The 18,404-nt window shown below is 47.6% G+C and overlaps 7 protein-coding genes across 7 annotated transcripts; 5 read left to right on the top strand and 2 right to left on the bottom strand.

Annotated features, from left to right (window-relative positions):
* Nucleotides 1-287: 287 nt before the first annotated feature.
* Nucleotides 288-1,636, top strand: EV420DRAFT_912460 (Gti1/Pac2 family-domain-containing protein). Its single transcript, XM_060483966.1, has 6 exons — nt 288-560; nt 614-642; nt 699-709; nt 767-849; nt 905-1,056; nt 1,111-1,636. The coding sequence occupies exons 1-6, from the start codon at nt 340-342 to the stop codon at nt 1,515-1,517; spliced, it is 903 nt and encodes a 300-aa protein (XP_060325666.1). The 5' UTR covers nt 288-339; the 3' UTR covers nt 1,518-1,636.
* Nucleotides 1,637-1,929: 293 nt separating this feature from the next.
* EV420DRAFT_1276856 (uncharacterized protein) lies at nt 1,930-2,124 on the top strand (the record flags this gene model as incomplete). Its single annotated transcript, XM_060467984.1, has 1 exon — nt 1,930-2,124. One exon carries the CDS (start codon nt 1,930-1,932, stop codon nt 2,122-2,124), a length of 195 nt encoding a protein of 64 aa, XP_060325665.1.
* Nucleotides 2,125-4,664: 2,540 nt separating this feature from the next.
* On the top strand, nt 4,665-6,971 carry EV420DRAFT_1716747 (uncharacterized protein; the record flags this gene model as incomplete). Its single annotated transcript, XM_060479703.1, has 14 exons — nt 4,665-4,749; nt 4,799-4,944; nt 4,998-5,110; nt 5,164-5,502; nt 5,551-5,576; nt 5,624-5,674; nt 5,735-5,747; nt 5,840-5,891; nt 5,945-6,035; nt 6,096-6,172; nt 6,227-6,238; nt 6,288-6,377; nt 6,435-6,534; nt 6,584-6,971. 14 exons carry the CDS (start codon nt 4,665-4,667, stop codon nt 6,622-6,624), a joined length of 1,236 nt encoding a protein of 411 aa, XP_060325664.1. The 3' UTR covers nt 6,625-6,971.
* EV420DRAFT_1716743 (exocyst complex component sec5) lies at nt 6,908-10,423 on the bottom strand (the record flags this gene model as incomplete). The annotated part of the gene is made up of 16 exons (XM_060479702.1): nt 6,908-7,201; nt 7,259-7,437; nt 7,489-7,630; nt 7,687-7,803; nt 7,860-8,218; nt 8,276-8,624; nt 8,679-8,809; nt 8,861-8,980; nt 9,039-9,157; nt 9,214-9,464; nt 9,519-9,664; nt 9,722-9,802; nt 9,852-10,049; nt 10,105-10,130; nt 10,184-10,288; nt 10,350-10,423. The coding sequence occupies 16 exons, from the start codon at nt 10,421-10,423 to the stop codon at nt 6,908-6,910; spliced, it is 2,691 nt and encodes an 896-aa protein (XP_060325663.1).
* Nucleotides 10,424-11,243: 820 nt separating this feature from the next.
* On the bottom strand, nt 11,244-12,706 carry EV420DRAFT_1276784 (oxidoreductase; the record flags this gene model as incomplete). The annotated part of the gene is made up of 8 exons (XM_060467978.1): nt 11,244-11,287; nt 11,338-11,435; nt 11,488-11,515; nt 11,567-11,688; nt 11,737-12,068; nt 12,118-12,199; nt 12,250-12,370; nt 12,430-12,706. The coding sequence occupies 8 exons, from the start codon at nt 12,704-12,706 to the stop codon at nt 11,244-11,246; spliced, it is 1,104 nt and encodes a 367-aa protein (XP_060325662.1).
* Nucleotides 12,707-12,949: 243 nt separating this feature from the next.
* Nucleotides 12,950-14,032, top strand: EV420DRAFT_912428 (uncharacterized protein). Its single transcript, XM_060483965.1, has 2 exons — nt 12,950-12,988; nt 13,059-14,032. The coding sequence occupies exon 2, from the start codon at nt 13,115-13,117 to the stop codon at nt 13,769-13,771; it is 657 nt and encodes a 218-aa protein (XP_060325661.1). The 5' UTR covers nt 12,950-12,988; nt 13,059-13,114; the 3' UTR covers nt 13,772-14,032.
* Nucleotides 14,033-15,859: 1,827 nt separating this feature from the next.
* EV420DRAFT_1276852 (histidine phosphatase superfamily) lies at nt 15,860-17,969 on the top strand (the record flags this gene model as incomplete). The annotated part of the gene is made up of 13 exons (XM_060467983.1): nt 15,860-15,998; nt 16,052-16,235; nt 16,338-16,371; nt 16,425-16,471; nt 16,529-16,579; nt 16,633-16,737; nt 16,794-16,873; nt 16,923-17,041; nt 17,092-17,163; nt 17,222-17,252; nt 17,372-17,546; nt 17,606-17,727; nt 17,788-17,969. The coding sequence occupies 13 exons, from the start codon at nt 15,860-15,862 to the stop codon at nt 17,967-17,969; spliced, it is 1,341 nt and encodes a 446-aa protein (XP_060325660.1).
* Nucleotides 17,970-18,404: the final 435 nt, after the last annotated feature.

The following is an 18,404-nucleotide window of genomic DNA, read 5'->3' as shown; positions in this document are numbered from 1 at the left end:
ACGGAGATCTGAGATATACTTCGCGATCTGCCCTTTCCCCATATGTTGCCCAAATGCCTGTAAGCATTTCCGGCATGGCATACCCTCGTCTTACCACCTTCATGTCACAATTTTTTTGGATCGATACCGTGAGAATGTCACGAGAATGGGCATTCTAAAGTTCTCTCGAGATTGCTTCCCTGAAATTTCACCCGATTCAACTCAATTTAAACCTTAAAATAATGACTATCTCGTGGTCATATGCACCCTGTGTATGTTCCCTGGATATTCTATACTACAACATGGTACGTATAAAAGCCACACTTGTAGTTTGTGACAGGGTTTTGATTTCCTCTCCCAATGGATAGCACCCCCATGCAGCGCCCTACTCTCGAGAATGTACGCATCCGGACTCCCCGTGATGCCCTAGTGGTATTCCATGGTGTGGCGTTGAAAATCCTTCCCCTCATCACGCGTCGGCTCGATATCGAGGAGCGGAGGGCGATTGCAGCCGGCAACGTGTACGTTTGGGAGGAGCGTGGCGTCAACACGGAGACTGTTGGACTAGGCATGGAACGATGGTATGTCGATTGCCTGTTTTGTTCGTTGCAGATGATTAATATTTTGTCCCCAGGACGGATGGAATGGGATGGGGACCAAGTCGTACGTGTCAAATCTACTATTCGTCTTGGACTTGGGTTGACGATGATACTGCATAGGCGTTCGGGATGTAAATATTGGCCCCCAATTTCACCGCCTATTGCTGGCTGACGCTTTCCACCATTAGGAATTCCTGTTCTACCACCAGAAGAACCCCGATGACGATTGCGGGCCTATCACTCAGTCTCCGCCGTGGGCAAGGTTAACGAGGTTTGAGCCACCTATACTTGTCTCCAAACGACCTGAGCTAATACACTTTCAGAAGGAATGGAGAGTCTTCCCATTTTCCGGGATATTCTGTATCATCAACATTTCGAACCTTGCCTGAAACGAGAAACCTCATTAAGCAAACGTATAGCGTTCACGTTAGCCTCCCCGCAGATCGACCTAAAGGTATTACACGGAAGTGGCATCTCAGTGAGTCATTTGTTTTATACTTCCTAATTTGCCTTAGCTCAATACACACAATAGCCGCCTATTTCAGCCAGGATACGCTCGAATCCCTTCAGACTGTGGATTCTATCCAAGGAATCGGAGGCATGCTACCGCCTGAAGGATGGTTTCGAAGCGCAAGGACAACGAAAACGTCCCGTCGCGAGAACCCAAAATCCTTGACGTATTCTCCCCCATCACCTCACAATCTAACTCGCCCGTACCCGACCGGTTCAAACTACCGGAAAGAGGCGCCCTCCTCACACATTCCTGGCACTCCGCCGTCGGACTCGGAGATCAGTACTGATGGAACCTCGTCTCCATTGTCGCCCACTCATCCCAAGAGGACCATGCTTGTTCCTCTAGAGCACTTACAAAGCGTATCAGGCCCTCGTCGCAATCCCGTAGATGAGCAGTTCCTGAACTTGTTTTCAAGAAGATGTTAGACGGCTAAGCCGCCCTACGGACACATTTTTCAGATTTCTGTACGATATCAATGTAGCAGAGGAAGCACTCCCGGACTTTACAATTTGATTCTACTAGACATCATTATTATCATTGTACCATACATACTTACTGTTTTCATTCTGTCGTTGCTTTCGATCTGCTTTCGAATAAATTGTCGCGTATCGTACCATGCCCATTCGAAAATGAACAGTACCCGCAAAGTACCCGTCTCAGTGAATGGTTCCTCGGCGGAAGCAAAGGACAGCATCACCTGATAGTATGACGCATAAGGTACCAGCCAGACCACGATCGTCGCGGACTTTGATTTCAGTCGATCGTCTGGTTGGATCGGGATCCGAGGAAAAGTTGATCCCGCCCGCGCCTTCTTGGAAGTCGAGCATGGCATACAGCATGGCCGCCCGAGGTTTCCACTGGTTTCGAACTAACCTTCGGCTGAGAAGTTGCCCGACTTTGCGCACTGCACTCGATTTAAATCCAGAGGCTCTATACTCGGTTTGGTCCTGCATTCTTGGGGTCGTCCTCATGTTGACCCGCAGATATGGACATGGGATCCGGAATATGTTTACGCTCATAGCTTTGGCGTGAATCGGTGAGAAAAACACCGTACCAATCCTGTTACGTCTGATTCATACTACCTCAATTGGCTTTAATTTTTTGATTGAGAGCCTGAATGATCTTGATCCTTTGGAGCTCCCTTACAAGCTGTAACCCAAAAGTCGTAATTTCGAGCAGCTACTCGCGGTTTGCTCCGAAAAGTCCTCCTTTTGCTCTTAAGAATTAGCGTATCAGTCACCTGGTCTACGAGAAGGACACGGCAGGCTACGCACTCGCCCGTAACGCCGAGATTAAGAAACTGGCGATTGATGCAGGGGTGTAGGTACTCCATGTTCTCGGGCACACTCTTTATGACCCAGAGCTCGTTGTGAAATTCAATGGCGGTAAAGCGACAGTGTCGTTAGCCGCATGGCGTGGGGTCAAGCATTCACATCCCTAATTTTAGACATACATGAGCTAATTGAAATCAATTTCAAGGTTGCTAAAAGTCTACCGGAGCCAGAACGACCTTTAGTTCCGCCAAGGTCGATTCCGTCACCGGGTGACACATCGTTTCAAAATATTCCATCGGACAAGCGTCGTGCAAGAAGTGGATCTGAACAAGGAAATATGGGTATCCAACGTCACCTGCTACAGTAAGATGCCTAAGGGAAGGGTTGATTTGAAACGGAGCCATACACTCACACTCTTTAGAATCAATTGTAGGACCCAGGAAACAGTTGGGATTCCGAACGAACCCGGTCTGCCTGCAGCCACAACCTCTATTCACGGCAGCGAAAAAGAGGTGTTGCGCCGATTGGATGTATATTGTGAGGATCCAAAGAGTAGCCAAGTAGAAGACAAATCTCGCTGAATTCAAATCTCCTGACCGTGTCTCAAGTTTGGGTGTTTAGGTATTAATGAGTTCCTATGGCGCATCAGAGACACAATTACGAAATGGAAAGAAAAGAACATCAAGGTCGAAAGGCAAGAAACGAAGGGTGGGTCCGTGCTTGTCGCGACAGATCGAACCGCTCGTTTGAAATAAAAGGCATTTCTCAAGAACCGGAAAATCTAGAAGGTCAGCTGGCATTTCAGAGAGACATACTCGCAGAAGAGTATGCACAGGGATTGACGTTCGGCCAAATTCGAGGAATTCAGTTTGCCGGTAATCATCTTCTCAACGCCACATTATGAGAAACAGGCTTCACCACTTCATCTAGATTTATTGATTGGAGCCTGCAGTTATTTCGTATATCGTTTCTGTTTGCAGGGTTTAACATTGTTCCCGATACCCGAAGAACGAATATAATGTTGATGGCGAGAAGATCGAACTACCTAGAAGGGATGAAGAGCCCGAAGATGGATTGCTGGCTTGGGTTTGTTCGTTTCATTTACTAAATCACGAATGTTGAATGTATGAATCAGAAAGAGGGACGTACAAGGTTCCCGTGGATCGATACAAATGATTATGCGACACTTGCGACAAGAGGGTATTCATCATCTCACCCGACACTCCGTGGCAGTGAGATGGTGTCTCCGGTATTTTTTTGCCGAGGCCAATAACCTGGATCATGTCAATTGTGTTTCATTACTCGAGGCCAATGTTATATTTCACGGGAGTGCGGGCTGGAGTGTTTGACGGTCGTAATCAGGTTTAATTCAGGACTGATTTCTCTCAGAAAAATGGAGATGATACTAAAGCAGGGTTGACAAAAGGATCCAAATCAATCAAGTACTCTGGTAACCGGATGTGAGGGCGAGAGGGCTGGCATGTGTTTGCGTTGGACTAACCTGACGTCCCGCGCTGTGCAGGGCTGTAGACCTTAGCGTCCTACAGTGTGTATCGCAAGTTCTAGTCCATTAAATGCGCGGTCTTTTTAGGTTCCATCGGGTATTTTAGATCGCGTTTACAGTGTTGCAGCGTTCCCAGGAAAGTTCACCAACAGCGGCCAGGTGGTACGCCAATTCCGCCCGGGCTGGTGCAGTTCCCGACAAAGTAAGTCCACATTTCAACGATCACAATTGAACCGCTGACCAGGTCAAGTACATCTACTCCCCCATCTTCCCCCCATCTCACTCCCCCAGAAATTCAAAAAAGGCAGGCCCTGTCACTGGGCCCTGCCCCAATTTTGGATCCTGAACTGCAGAAGAAACGACGCATGATCAGAATCAAAGCTGCATATGCTATCGAACAACGAAGTCCCAGACGGATCTGCCGAGGATATTCTGCGAGGCGCTTACAAGGAAGCGCTCGGGTATGTGGGTAACGACTCTCGCCACTAGATCAACGGTTCCACGTTGAAGCGAAAACAGGCCGGCAGTGGCGATAAGGGAAACGATGCGCAGAAGAAGGTTAAGTAAAGTCACAACTTCGCGAAATATTGATGAGTATTTCCACTCGCGATCGGAGGGAGGAAGAAAGTTAAATGCGCGCCGACGGCTGGTAATTACCTTTTGTAGAAGCTGATGTAATGTTTGTGATGTTTGTAACGCAGTGACATGTGACGTCGATTCTTGACCGGGGTCCGGCCCTTCGAGAGGCTTCGACCAGTCCTCCATGATTTTCCACGGTCCCACTACCAACAACAATGCCGGAACCTTCTGTATCAAAGCAAGCGCAGGGACTGTCGGAACCCAAGGTTCGTGGTGCTAATCGCTCGACAAAAGTAGCTGGTTGGTCATATGAATTGGGTGCTGTCGCCACGCTGAATTCATATTCCAGGAAAGCTTAAAGTATTGCCGGAACAACCTGAACCTATCGTTGCCGATGAGACGGTATCGCCCAAGGCGGAGGAGAGCGTTGGAACCCCGGGGGATAGTGATGAAGGCGATATCGAGTCAGATACGAGTGATACGGGTGAAGTAGAGGTGCGTCCGTGTCGTGTCGTGCTTGCAGATTGATCCAACCATGGCGATTCTAGGTGTACAACCAAATATCTCTCATTCCTGCAGGTACTGCACGGCGGGATGCCCTGCGACTGACGAAGAAGAAAGCTAAATCGCTTCCGCGAGTCACCGCTTATGCGACGGCAAAGTGCTTCATTACAAGCGTCATTTCAAACATATTCTGACGTTCATGTCGTCTAGCTCTTACCGCATGGAAGACCTTATGAAATTTTTAAACGCTCGCAAAGCCGCCTACCATACGGACGCAAAGCTGATTGATGAAGTTATTTACACACCTTATCTGTACCAGCCGGCACAATCTACCGATACCCGACAGTCCACAGTTAGGGCTCAGGCGCTTCCTGAAAGTGATCTTCTTGGTATACCCGAGTTGCGGCCAGACGATGAACAGCCCACAAAACCGAAGAAAAGAAAGTTTGACGCGACGTCCGCGGAGGCTGAGATTTTCCTCTTCGAGTATGGTACAGTAGTTATTTGGGGTATGACAGAAGCTCAAGAAAAACGTTTCTTGTCTTCACTGTGAGCACGATCGCCATTGAAGCGCATAGCCATTAACTCGACATGCAGGAAACGGTTTGAGATCGAGAAACTAGGTGTGTACTGGTGATTTGGCAGTTTCCAAATCTAATACACCCGTTAGCACCGGAAGATGTTGAAATGGAGGACCTCAATTATTATTACGCCAACTACAGTAGGCGAGTTCCTCTTTGGCCACATTTCATTAAATTCTTACACGCTTTGCATCCTGCAGAATCTATAATGATGTGATTACTCTTCGCAAGGGTTCCAGCTATATGTGAGACCGATCGTTTATTACTTTTTGAGCTTCTGTGGACCTGATGCAATGTTACCATAGGACGAAGCTATCCCTCTCCCATGCGTTATCCCAGAGCGTCAAATGTTCTCTTGTAAGCGTTATCATATCAAACTCAGCGGCCCTCTATAAATACCCACCATTCAGTTTGAAGCGCTGATTAGCAATACTATTGAAGATACAAAGGACATTCCCGAAATCATCAGCGAGACGGGAAAGATTGGAATGCCTCATAAGGGTATGCCTTACTTTTAGGTTTTCGCGGATGGGTTGTTCGTGCTTAATTTGGATTTACTAGAAATCATGCAGAATATTGGTCAGCTGTTTCTACTGCGCACTAACATCAACTCTGTGGGTTCCGTTTTGGATTCTCCGGTATGTTCTATTCTGTCTGTATCCCCAGTTATTTGGCCTCACCAACTGTTTCAGGAAGTATTCTGGGTACGTACATTCCCTCGGTGCCTGGCGCATACATCTGAACCGGCGCCAGAGCTTTCCCGATCTACAGCCACTGTATGATGCCGCCAGAAGTTACCTGGAGATACCACAGCGTGTTATTTTATTGAATTCCCGGGTCGAGGTGGGTTCGTGCCTCGTTCGATCTCCCACAAACCGTTGATGCTTTCTCCTCCGACAGGTGCTCCAAGACATGCTCCAGCTACTTAAGGAGTCCGTATCAAGTCGACATGCTGAACGTCTTGAACAAGTTGTCATCGTTTTAATTGCCATTGAAATAGGTACTTACGTTTACCCCCTGAAATGAACAATTCCTTATGATCTGTGCAGTCCTTGGCATTGTGACGATCCTCGTGGATTTGATCCTGTGATTGGGCCAGGGTCATACCTAGCTGCCCTACTTGGGTTTCCCCACAGCCGTGTCTCTCGGTTTTGCGCAGTGGTCACACCCCTAACGAAGTCTTCTATGAGCATATGGTATTACTCCGACGAGTGTCATACCCAACGACACGTCCAAGGGATTTGCGAATAATTTTTACGGTATTCATATTTTCACATGTTTGAATTTAAGTGTATTACAAAATGGAAACTTACATGGTATTCTATGAATAATTTATAGCTACAATTCAATCGACACGCACCCTGTGCACAGCACTATTGCCGCGCGCTTCGAGCCGGATCTCGCTCCCTAGGCGGCCTAGCGTGCGAGGCAGAACCCGCCGACCTGTTCGTCGTCTTTCTGAAGCAAAGGAACTCAATACCAGTTGCCCGACGCGCATCTGCCAAAGTTTTCTTTACGCGATCCAGATTGGTCTGCAAATTTTCATCTCCAGGACGTCGAGCGTAAGCATGAGATATGTTGTTGTACAGCTCTGATAATGCCGCGTCCGCAGAGTCTGTGACGTACTTGAGTAACGTTTGGTGCATATACTCAATCTCGAGAGTGGCCTTTATACGGAATTCAGTCAGAGGTAAGTCGGCATTAAGTCAAGGAGCAGAGCGTACTCGCAACATGCCACCCATACCGAAGCGTTTCACTTGTCGGAAGCAGCGTAACGCTTCATCGGCCAGTTCATCGACAAGGCAGTTCATGATCCGTTCCAACAGCGTCTCTGCCGTACTACTAATCTGTGCATGTACGCCAACGAGGTACACCATTGTCTTGTACATGTATTGCCGAATCTCTGCCCAATCAATAAGTCATCAACAACATCAATCGAAGATGCATGACACACCTGTTGGTTGAGGTGTCTCATACCAGTCCATGCCACTGTCCAAGATACCGCCGCGGACAAGATTTTTGACAACGGTAGCTTTCGACTTTGCATAACTCTCGAACAATTTCTTGTCAAGGTCTAGAACAGACGTCATTAAAGTCTATCAATATTCTCAGTGTCAACGTCGCAGCAAACAGAGTTGCTATTTGATCCCACCTGTCGATCCTCGGTGATACTTATTCCAAACGCATTTTCGAGTTGCGTAATCATGCTAGGCACAATTACTGTCGATAGGTGATTGAAGTTTGACAATACCAACAGCAAGCGGACGTCCTAATCAATACGGCGCCAGTCAGTTAATCATTGCACATCGAGTCACGAAGTCTTACACTATTCGAAAGATCCAACAACTCAATGGGATTGACCAGATCCAGTTCGGGGTTGGGGGACTGCCGCTTCCCACTGGCACCAGGCGTGTCGTCGGAGACGAGTTGCACCATGCCATTAAGGAACGAATACAACACATCTATAAACGTCCTTGTAATCTTCGTCACAAACGCCGCCGTGATGGGATTCTGTTTTGTCGGCTTTGTCAGAGACACCGACGATAAATCAACGCCCCCGGCCAATTTATAAGCAGCTGTAGTGACATGTCGTTGGAACACCTCCATCTGTGTAAGGTACAGGGTCGCTGAGGGATCTGAAGGACTAGCCGTCCACGTCTCCAGGTGATAGAAGAGTTGGGCATCTGTCAGGATAATCCCGCCCCATCAGGGATGGTTCAATGGCGGTGTAAAGGACTTACCTCTCGTCCACGCGTTCACCAGTATGTCCTCGAAACGCCAACGCGCGGTCTCCAGGAAACTCTTCAAACTCGCAGTAGCTTCGGTAGATATTTCCATTCCATTGACTTCGTTCACCGTGTCTTGGATCTCGCCAAGAATCTTCATGAGGTAATGCGCAGTTGATAATGAACTCGAATTAGCGGGAACGAGAGGCGGTAGGACGTTATTTGTTCCCCCCGGAGAAGACATCACCGCCATGTCCGATAAAGTGAAGAATTCAGAAATTAAGGAAATATATAACTTGATGATATCCAAAGCCATAATCTTGCATTGTGTGGGACTCCGTCTAGTCCCGGTTGGGGTCTGAACCTAAGATAAATTTTAAATATGTAGACACGGGAAACAGAAAAAACCTCATGTCACCTTCTTAAATTTACCCTCCGTAAAACTAGTCGAAATCTTCCAAAAATTGGGGAGAGATGCCATCATCACCTCTGATAGATTCTTGGCTAGGTCCACGATAGCTTGCCATACGGGTTCTCCAGCGGACTCTGCTATAGAATGAATTGATACAAGAAATAGAACAAGGAACCAAAATTACATACCAACAACGGCTTCGGGTTGCTTTGCTTCTAGGGCCGCTAGAGACGCCTGCAGTTGGGATGTAATCACACTAGTTAGCGTTTCAGGACCATCTGGATCGGTGGCGGTTTTTTCTAATGTAGCTGGTCGCCCGGTTTCCATCAGCGAGCCAACATCTCTACTGCTGCAAAACAGACACACCTTTGACCACATCAAGGGAAGCACGATACGTCTTGTTCATCTGAGCTATGATATACTTGTGCTGACTATCGAAATACGTCCAGGCGGGGTCCTCATTTGTCGGAAGGTCTAAAAGTAGTCTGGGGTAATAACGTTATTAAAAATGTGGGGGAAGATGAAAGCGAAAAAGGTTTACTCGATTGTTTTTTCATGCTCTTCCGTGCTTCGGCTCGGATCCTGTAGTTGTGATAGTAGGACGTTTCTCATCTCTCCTATCGCCCTCTCTACGCTAGCCCAGACCTTGTCAAGAATCCGCTTCTGTTGTTGCTCTGCTAGCGCAGATGTCTGCCCATCCTTCGGAGCACCAATTGGAAGAAGTTGACCAGGACGGGTCTCAAGCAGAGTTTTGCCTTTCTTGTAGTCTCGAATCGCGACTTCGTAACGCCCCTGTATTTTTGTCAGTCATTGACAATGCGCAGGACAAGGGGCTTGACCGCTTACCGCCTCGATTGACTCGATTATAAAACTGGGGAGGTTGAAGAAAAATTTGGATCGCTCAAAAACGCCCAGTGTTGTCCGGAGTTTTTGGGCTTTGGACGCATTTTCAAGTACGGGGAGGAAAACCTGATTCGCCTTGACCGCAGCCTCTATATGTATGGCATGTCAGTGATTACAGTATCACGACGAGATCGGGCATTACTGACGCTTTAGCTGATCCCGAAGCGGCTTCGATGCATACTCCGCAGACTCGGCCAATAAGCCTTCCTTCATTTCAGCATACAAAGCTGTGTGTTCCTCATTAATGACAAATTCTCCGTTGCGGGACGTACGTACCATCAGTGGAAGCTTTCACTGCCACAAATCGGTCAAAGTTGTCCTCTACGAGAATGCGGATAGCCTCGGAGCGGGCATCGATAGACGCCTGGAGACGTGATATTCCAGAGGCGAGGTCCTGGTAAGTCGCGTTGGGGTGCACTACTGAGAGGAATGCCTTGGGGTCGAATGATTTGGAACTAATTAGAACAGACGCTTCTATGAATAATAATGAGAGGTGCATTCTTCTGCTAAGATATTGCATGAATCTCACTGGATTCCATGTCCATGTCCTGCACGCTACAAAGGACAGTAAGTACACCTAGTCTTGGCTGGACACTCGGTCGACGTACTCAACAGTCGATCCAATTCCCAGCGGATCCCCCTCGCCGTCATAGTTTCCGGTGAGCGCTCCTGCTACAGAGTCACCCAAATCGTGGTCGACCTCTTCCCATTGTCTGTCGATTCAAATGCGGTCAGAGAAGGAAGGCAAATGACAACATGCTCTACCAGTCGTACGTGGGATTCAGTGTCGAAATCTTGTAGGCCTTCAGTAGTGACGCTTCGTCGATATTGAAGTTTAGCTTGGGCATAGCCAAGACGCGTACGTTGACGACGACGACAACGCTGAGAGTAACGAAAGCGGTGAATCCAAATTAGGCGTGTGACGTGCAACCGTGACAGGGTCGGACCCGGACGGCCCGCCGGCGCAAGGGTCGTGGTGTCGTGGGTCGCGCATCGTTCAAGATTTCCTTGCACCCATAGATCTATTCGCGTCGACAGCTTAAACTTTCACGGGAGCCACAAATAAGTACAATCCCGAAGAAAGCCTTAAATTTGCCTGTGGAGTCTTCAATTGAGTTGAATTACGGCGACTAAAAGTGCCCTGTGGTGACCCTTATCTCCGTGATGAATTCGAATTGACGAACGTTTGAACAGTTTAGCCATGGTCGGGAACCAACGATGCCTGCCCAGACCATTTTGCCGTCAATAGAGAGTACATACATTAGGTTTATTTTTCCCTTTTCTTTAGATCGGCGGAGCGCCAGTACTCGCTCTTGCCTCGTGGTAGATCCCTCCACCCCCCCAAATCTGAAGGCTTCCGAAGGACTTCGTAACAACAGGTCTATCATTTATCCATGGCCACCCGTGCATGACCGTTAAAGGAACCACTGGAGAACAATAACGGTGAGCGCTAAGGGATAAGGTTTAGGGTTTGTGGTCACTACGCCGGTTTTGAATAAGTGGAGTCGTATTATGTATCATGATAAACCTTAATGTCATTATCAGTGAACACAAATATGTTTACAGAGTTCCTACAGTAGCCTGAGAATTGTTCGACAGCGTGACAGGGTATAAACAAGATCTTTAAAAAAGCTTAGTGGTATATATCATTTTGTCTAAAGGAATGCCTCAGAGTGGCAGGACCGTGCCGAAAACATAGTCCCAGAATTTGCCTGAAACATGTTGTCAGTACGTCTCGGTTTCAGAGAGAGAAAACACGTACTTGTTACACCAAACGCCAACTCGTAATTTTTGTAATGGTGCCCAAGATGGTATCGCTTCAGCTCTTTCAAGTATGCTGGAAGGTTTGTATGATGAAGCCTATCAGACCGGGTGAATATTGAGATCTTCAGAAGGCAGGGTCGTTACTTACGCATAATGCATACAGTCATAAACCACGTCTAAACAAGTGACATTAAAAAAGAAATAGGGTCGAGAAAATTGAGACGTACAAAACGCAAAAGCCCCGGCAATTATTCCGTTCGCTATCGGCGTTGGAAAGAGTTTATATGCCAATTGGGTGAAAGGGAATTGCAGGGCAGTAAATAAGATAGGCGGCATGACAAGCCTCAAGCTATAGGAGGGTTAGTCAGAGGAGGTCGAAGATAATACGGCTACACACCGATCCATAGGGAGATAGTGATGGACACCATGCAAAAGGAAGTGCATGGTAAGGAACACACCCTTGTCAGGAAGATGATCATCGAGATGGAATAAGAAACGATGCATCACGTATTCCAGGATGGTCCAAATAAAGTTTCCAGTAAAGAAACACGCCGCGAATTTACCATACGACGCCGTAGGAATTTGGGAAAGCATATTCAACGGAAGGTATGGGTTAACAAAGACTGAAGGTAGTGGCGTAGTGAATTGCAGAATCGACCGCAGACCGAGGTATGTTGCAATCGGCAGCCAGAAGATAGGCACCACATACCATACGGTTTTCGTAAACACCTAGGAGTATCATGAGCACTAAATTGGCCAAAATTCAAGGTGTCATTACCTCCAGATAGGATGGACCGAATAAGCGGGCAGAATAAGACAGATGGCGCGGTTGGTGGATCTGTTTCAGATAAAAACTCTTACTATGGTTCCCTTGAGTCAAATAACAGAACCAATACAGTTGAAGTCATACCTGAAGTTAGCATACCACACTTGAGCAAGCAAAGGCCGACGCAGATCCAAAAACTCGTTCTTTTCGAAATCCTGCGTAGAGTCAGTGGTTTCCGGGTGAAAGTCGTCGGTGACAGCCCAATCTATAGGAGACAAACAATTTGAGACCATCCGTTCTGCACGCAACGGTTGGTTCACGTACCTTCGCTGCAGGTGTGTTCCTCGTTGCCTAATTTTCCAACTAGAAACTCGTCTAGCATATCGTACGCGGCCTCCGAGTGTACATGCTCATTTTTGTCGGCCATTACATCCTCCACTAGCTGTCCGGCATGACGAAGAAGGATATCCTCGCCTCCGGGATGATCTGCCAGGAATCCAGAGATGTCGTAGACCTTGCCTTTGTAAGAGACCCAGCAGCTGGAGGCTGTCGTATGATTTTTGAGGTCCTCCGGAGAGTAGATTCGAATCCTTTTCGACATGACGAACGGCGAGAGGTAACCAAAAGTCGGGCCACAATAAATGGAAAATATGATTTTCCACAACCACGTGATGAGATCTGGGCGCGTTCCACTTGCCCGTATTTTTCACGACTTTTCACGACTGGACCAAGACCGGCGTCGAAATGATGTGTCAATACAGACTGGACGCGTGTCGAGGTCTGCCCATTCATATACTCTCCATTATATGTTTTCCGACTCCATCCGGTGACATAAAATCGTCCCGTTGCTCGGCGGGTGTCCCGGATTTTCTAAGCACGATGAGTAAGTGTCTTGGTCGGCGCGACAATTGGACAAAAATGTTGACATCTTCGTGTTGTACTACAACAAACAGAGCCAAAGTGAATTCGAAAGGGAAAGGGGCTTGCAACGAATTCACTTCCAACCACCATGACCTCTGTAATACCGCGGCACACATGGCGAGAATTTCTCGGAATTCGGTTTGAACATCACATCGCTGTGCAAGAACGCACGGCATTGGATACTACCCAATCGTATTCTGCTATCAACTGTCCCCCCACTGAAGAATTCATCCGTCAATCCGATCCTGACTCAGCTATCGTCGAACGCATCCTCAGTTCTTTTCTCTCTTTCTTAGAACGTAGAGGCTGCCTAGAAGACCTGCTTCCTGTCCATCTTGATCGGTCACTTCATAGGCTTCAGGGCCGTTTACCTGGACTTAACCTGGTTGACGAATCCGTCGTCATGCTGTTCCACGCCCAGCTGCTGAATCTGGTTGACATGGCTGTCGAAACCTTGACCAGCACCAATGCTGAACATTCGTATGTGACCCTAGCGGCACCATCCCTGATATTCTCGCAGCAGGGGGACAGTACCTGGGTGACTAGGAATAGTCGAACGGGTGCGCATACACAGACTACGGCAATAGAAGGGAAGCGGCCTCGAGTCTTGTTTCGTCACGCAGCCGGTCTCCAGCTGGAACATGATTATATGCCCAATGTTGAGCAAGCTGATGGGAGAGCCATGGCCATTAAGGTACTGAAAGCCTTTGTGTATCGACTTGCACAGAACAAACTTGTTCTTTAGATGTGGCTTCACCTCGCATCATCCACGCCACCATCACGCTTTGGAAATTTTTTCAGCGGGATATCCGCTGTCATTGTCGAAAAGGGTATATTTTTTCTAATCCTCCATATCCTAGCGTTCAGTTGTTCCTTTAGTGTTACTCCAGCCAGATCATAATGCTCTATTGGTATCTCCTCACTATCACCTCTTTCGAGATGACAATCCCCCCACTTCAGCCGAATACCCATTCATTACTGCCGATCGGTACTGCGAAAAAGGCATTCCTCTGGTAGCAATCCTAACTTTTCTCCATCTTCCCAACGAATCCGTTCGTCAGGGTATCCGCCCTGCAGTTCGGAATGTGATCAGTGTTCAACAGATGCACCACAAGCTTTGACACGATTAATGACAGACCCTCTTCAGGGCAAAAAGGAGGTATCGAAGGCCAGCGATGAAGCTGCAAATGCGGCCTCGGTGGGAACGATCCGGGCTTCAACGGTCCCTTCCCTTCTGATTCGTATCTTCAATCTTCTAATGCGGACTTCAGATCTCTTTCAGGATTGAATACCCTGGAATGACTCGGCTCCCACGGCTGCTTGTGCCTACACCCCCTTTTTCACCTTCAAACGCGTTCTCATGTAGTACGGAAGACCATCTTCCATCATCTCCTTTCCCCCCTCGGACTGCCGATGTAGAAGTCTCTGAGCTCCTCTCGTATGGCCCCGTGGCACAAGTTTGACGAGGATGCCTTTCAAATGGACAGGCGACCGTTCCCGTCATCGTCAAGATATTTTCAAGGAGAAACTTTGGCGCTATGAAGAAAGAAGTGCTCGCGTATCAACTTATCAGCTCTCACCACCTGGATGACCTTGCACCTTTGTATTATGGCCTATTCACAATGCCCGATAAGTCCTGGGGCGCTATAATCTTGAGTGACGCCGGGAAAGCGTTTAGATGTCTCGTGGAAAGAAGCAGATTTTAGTGTGCAGGAGCTGTAGGTGTCTTTATGCTTGCCTGTATACACAATTTTAACCCGCAATGGACAGCCAACTCCTCTGGAAACATGTGAAGACTCTTCATTCGCTTGGGCTCCATCACCGTGATCTCGCGCCAAGGAATGTAGCAAAAGGGCGGGATGGCAATTTGCGTCTTCTTGACTATGAGCGGTCATCTCTTGGCGACGACTCGTGCTCTTGCGACGAGCTAAGGATACTTGAGATTCCCTGGCTGACCGGCAGTAGTGTCTCTGGCATCGGACTCTGTATCCTCTTTCTGCATTCGGGACTTTTACAACTATAGTTATATTCTTTAAGTTCAGTTTTCGAATAGATAGAATGTTATACTCGTGAACCAAACCGTGATTTGTAGAGGGGCACAACTGACAGCAGTTTCGGTGCGCAACTCTCTCGATGTCTTTCAGGTTGCAAGTAATCTGACGACTCTCCTTACTAAGTCTCATTTCGTCGGAACTGCTGCAGCGAGTAACTAGGCCGATGCCTTATGGGGCCAGCTACTTACCCAGTTCACAATCGCTCAGGAAGATGGTGGTATTGTTGACCCTACGACTTTCATTGTTGTATGTGATGGTATATCCTGTCCTGATAGACTATCATTCAGTATAGAACAAGCAACGTTCATGTCGTCGATGCCTCGGTTATCCCTCTTCTTCCTGGCATACACGCCCAGGTGTTTTGGATGCTTTACCTGGGCCAATCCGTAAGTACTGAAGTGCTGGCAGTCTCGTTTATGAATGGGCTCGTGCCGATATCCCAAAGTTCTCATAAACGTTAACCTGACCCTGTCGGGCGTAAGAAGATAGTAGAAATTCACTTAATAAATTCGTTTTGATTCAATTTTCCTTACCTTGAGCAGTCATAAGTAAAGGCAGATGTTCGAGCACGGTATTGGTTATCGCAAAAAAGAAAAGAATTGCCACGTGGCCGGGCCCCTTCTTTTTTCAGTCATGAACTCATCATAATTTCGTTACCACGTACTCAACGCGACTGCTTCATGAAACTTAGACTTGGTCTCTTTCTAATTCCCTTTTTTCTTTCTTCAATAACTGTACTCGGAAACTCGACCTATTCAACATCTTTCGACTCGTTCACCATGGTGAATCCAGTGCCAGTCGACCATACCTCGGCGGCGAATCTATATCGACCAATTCAGGCTCCCTTGGATGTGGAACGTTATCCTGTCACGCCTGAAGGATTGAAATTGGAGCAGGTTCACATATATGTGAGGCACGGTGCGTGATTGACTTGTCGTTGATAGGATACCTGTTGTTCATAGCATCTACAGGCGAGCGAAGTCCAGTAGGAGTACGGCTGGCTGATCCACCAGCAAGTATACCCCAACATTGGATGCACTGCACAAAGGCGCGTCGATACCAGGCTCCTGTAGTGACTGGATCGTTGGAAGAGCAGACCCTAAGCACCCGGAAACTGGTTGAACGTCCCGATGGATCGAGTGTCGAGGGAGAATGGTGAGTGTTTTCCTGGCTGATATATCACACAAACCGTTATTCCTTCTCCTCCTTCCCTGTGTATTTTTACATTGTTATTTATAAACTTCTTCTAATATCCAGTCTGCTTGGTGAACTGACAGATATCGGTCGCAAGGTATGGAGTCGGCGCTTGGTTTCTTTTCTCCGTGACTCTGATGAAATCCACAGTCAACATACAATTACGGTGCCGCGCTGAGACAAATCTATATTGACAAGTGCATCAATTTCTGGCCCGTGTTTCGTGAGGACTTCTTAGCTGATGTCCGGTATAGACTAGGCTTCCTACCTAACTACCTCCAAACGGAGGGACTTACATATTTCCGGTACTGGCACCGCCTTCTGTCGCTAAGTACTAATTGTTTGAGCTTTATTCCAGAAGCACCAACATGCCCAGAACGATTGAATCGTTGCAACAGATCATACATGGACTCTACCCCACGGAGAAGTGCCATCCAACTCTGACGCCTCCTCTGATTATCCGGTCAGTTGATCGTTGATGATATATCTATCTTTCACAGACATTGATATCTTCTGCAGGAATGGGAAAGATGAGAATATGCTCGGAAATACATATGCGTGTAAACGGTTGGAGATTCTATTAGTAGGGTTTGCACAAGGTAGCGTCATCTTTGACTGTTGGGTTTCATAATTAAATTCCGCCTCTAGCCGCGGCCTCCGCGTATAACCATACACTCGAGCCCCTTGATAAGAAACTATCAAAATACCTGGGTGGGAACCCTGTACGTGTCGACGGGAAACCGCGAGCTTCTGGAATTTTGGACACAGTTCAATCATGATTCATTTTCCTCGATGATCGCAGCTGATTGGGTTTTAGATTCGGGCTTCTATAGCCCACAATGTTAAAGTACCCCCAGAGTTTGAGGAAAAACCTGTCATGGACTTGATTGTAGGTTCATTTTCTCCGTCTACTTGCACCGATGAGTCAACGTAACGTTCTATGACAGGAGCGAGCCGTAGTGAATGAGTGGTTTTCAGGTATCATAGATGTTTTCACTTGACGAAGTTGTTCTGACCCCGAGTATCATAGGGTGTGAGATTTCCTTTCCATTTACTTGCGTATTTCTGCCGCCAGGATATGACCAACATCTATCTAGACAAAACAGAAGAAGTTCGCCGTCTTGGCATGGGACGCTTACTGGACGATATTTCAAGAAAGATGCGGACCAAAATTGAGCAAGGAGATAAAGATCCGCTCAAGATCCTTGTTCATAGCACACATGACACAGCATTGGCTGGGCTATGCTCAACTCTAGACGTGTTTGACGACAAGTAAAGTCCCGTTTGATGATCATGCGACACTGTATCTCAACTTCACACCTGATCGGCAGATGGCCTGCCTTCACAGCGTCGATCACCTTCGAACTGTTCAGAAAGAGTAGAGATGCTGAGTCACGGTCGATGCTTCAGACGGTAATGGCCCCGTTTCATACTAAACCTGCTGATGAACACTGTAAGTTGGCCGTCTCCTCTATTCCTTTCTCACCTTGTTATTCACGACCATGATGACTAGATATCCGAATGCGATATCAGAACAAGAACATGCACCTCCCGATCTGCGCAGATGAGGGAAAACACCTTCCTGGATCACCAGAGTTTTGTACGGTGACCGCCTTCTTTGATCGTATCAAAGAACTCGCCCCCGTGGACTGGGAGGCGGAATGTACGCCGGCCGGAAGAGCATCAGTCCCATAGAAGCCAGATAATTTATTCACGTTCGTCTAGACTTCAGCCACGAGGCGTTTGTGTGAATAAAGTTCAGAACGCCCAGCCACCTGGGTCCTTGAGGGGGCCTATATTCTCGTATGTAGCCCGACGCACTGCTGACGGCAGTGCATTGCATCCTGAGTTTTACAATTCAATTTCCGAAAGAAGCCAGATCTTTTCGGGCCATGTTGCAATAACCGGTGGACGTAAATACGGGACACAATTTGATAGGGCGGTGAGTTGATGTAACTGGCAGTCATTTGTGATGCATCTTTAGGAAGCTTAAAGTGGATTCGGAAGGTACTGCTTCAGGCGTCCGCTAGAAGACCCACTTGAAACCCACCAACGCAAGAACTTGCCTAAACGTCGCCCGACTGTTTTCACACACATATGTTCTCCATTGGCTCTGAGCATCGAATCCAA

This window comes from Desarmillaria tabescens (assembly GCF_030435595.1).
Source record: "Desarmillaria tabescens strain CCBAS 213 chromosome Unknown EV420scaffold_48, whole genome shotgun sequence".
Lineage (NCBI taxonomy): Eukaryota > Fungi > Basidiomycota > Agaricomycetes > Agaricales > Physalacriaceae > Desarmillaria > Desarmillaria tabescens.
This window is presented reverse-complemented; position numbering and strand designations above follow the sequence as displayed.

What these genes read in the sequence shown, in the direction of transcription:
- EV420DRAFT_912428 (XM_060483965.1), top strand. Translation starts at nt 13,115, where the DNA reads ATGACCTCTGTAATACCGCGGCACACATGGCGAGAATTTCTCGGAATT.
- EV420DRAFT_912460 (XM_060483966.1), top strand. Translation starts at nt 340, where the DNA reads ATGGATAGCACCCCCATGCAGCGCCCTACTCTCGAGAATGTACGCATC. An exon ending in GGACTAGGCATGGAACGATG is followed by an intron (nt 561 to 613) that starts GTATGTCGATTG and finishes TTTTGTCCCCAG; the next exon opens with GACGGATGGAATGGGATGGG. An exon ending in CCGTGGGCAAGGTTAACGAG is followed by an intron (nt 850 to 904) that starts GTTTGAGCCACC and finishes CACTTTCAGAAG; the next exon opens with GAATGGAGAGTCTTCCCATT.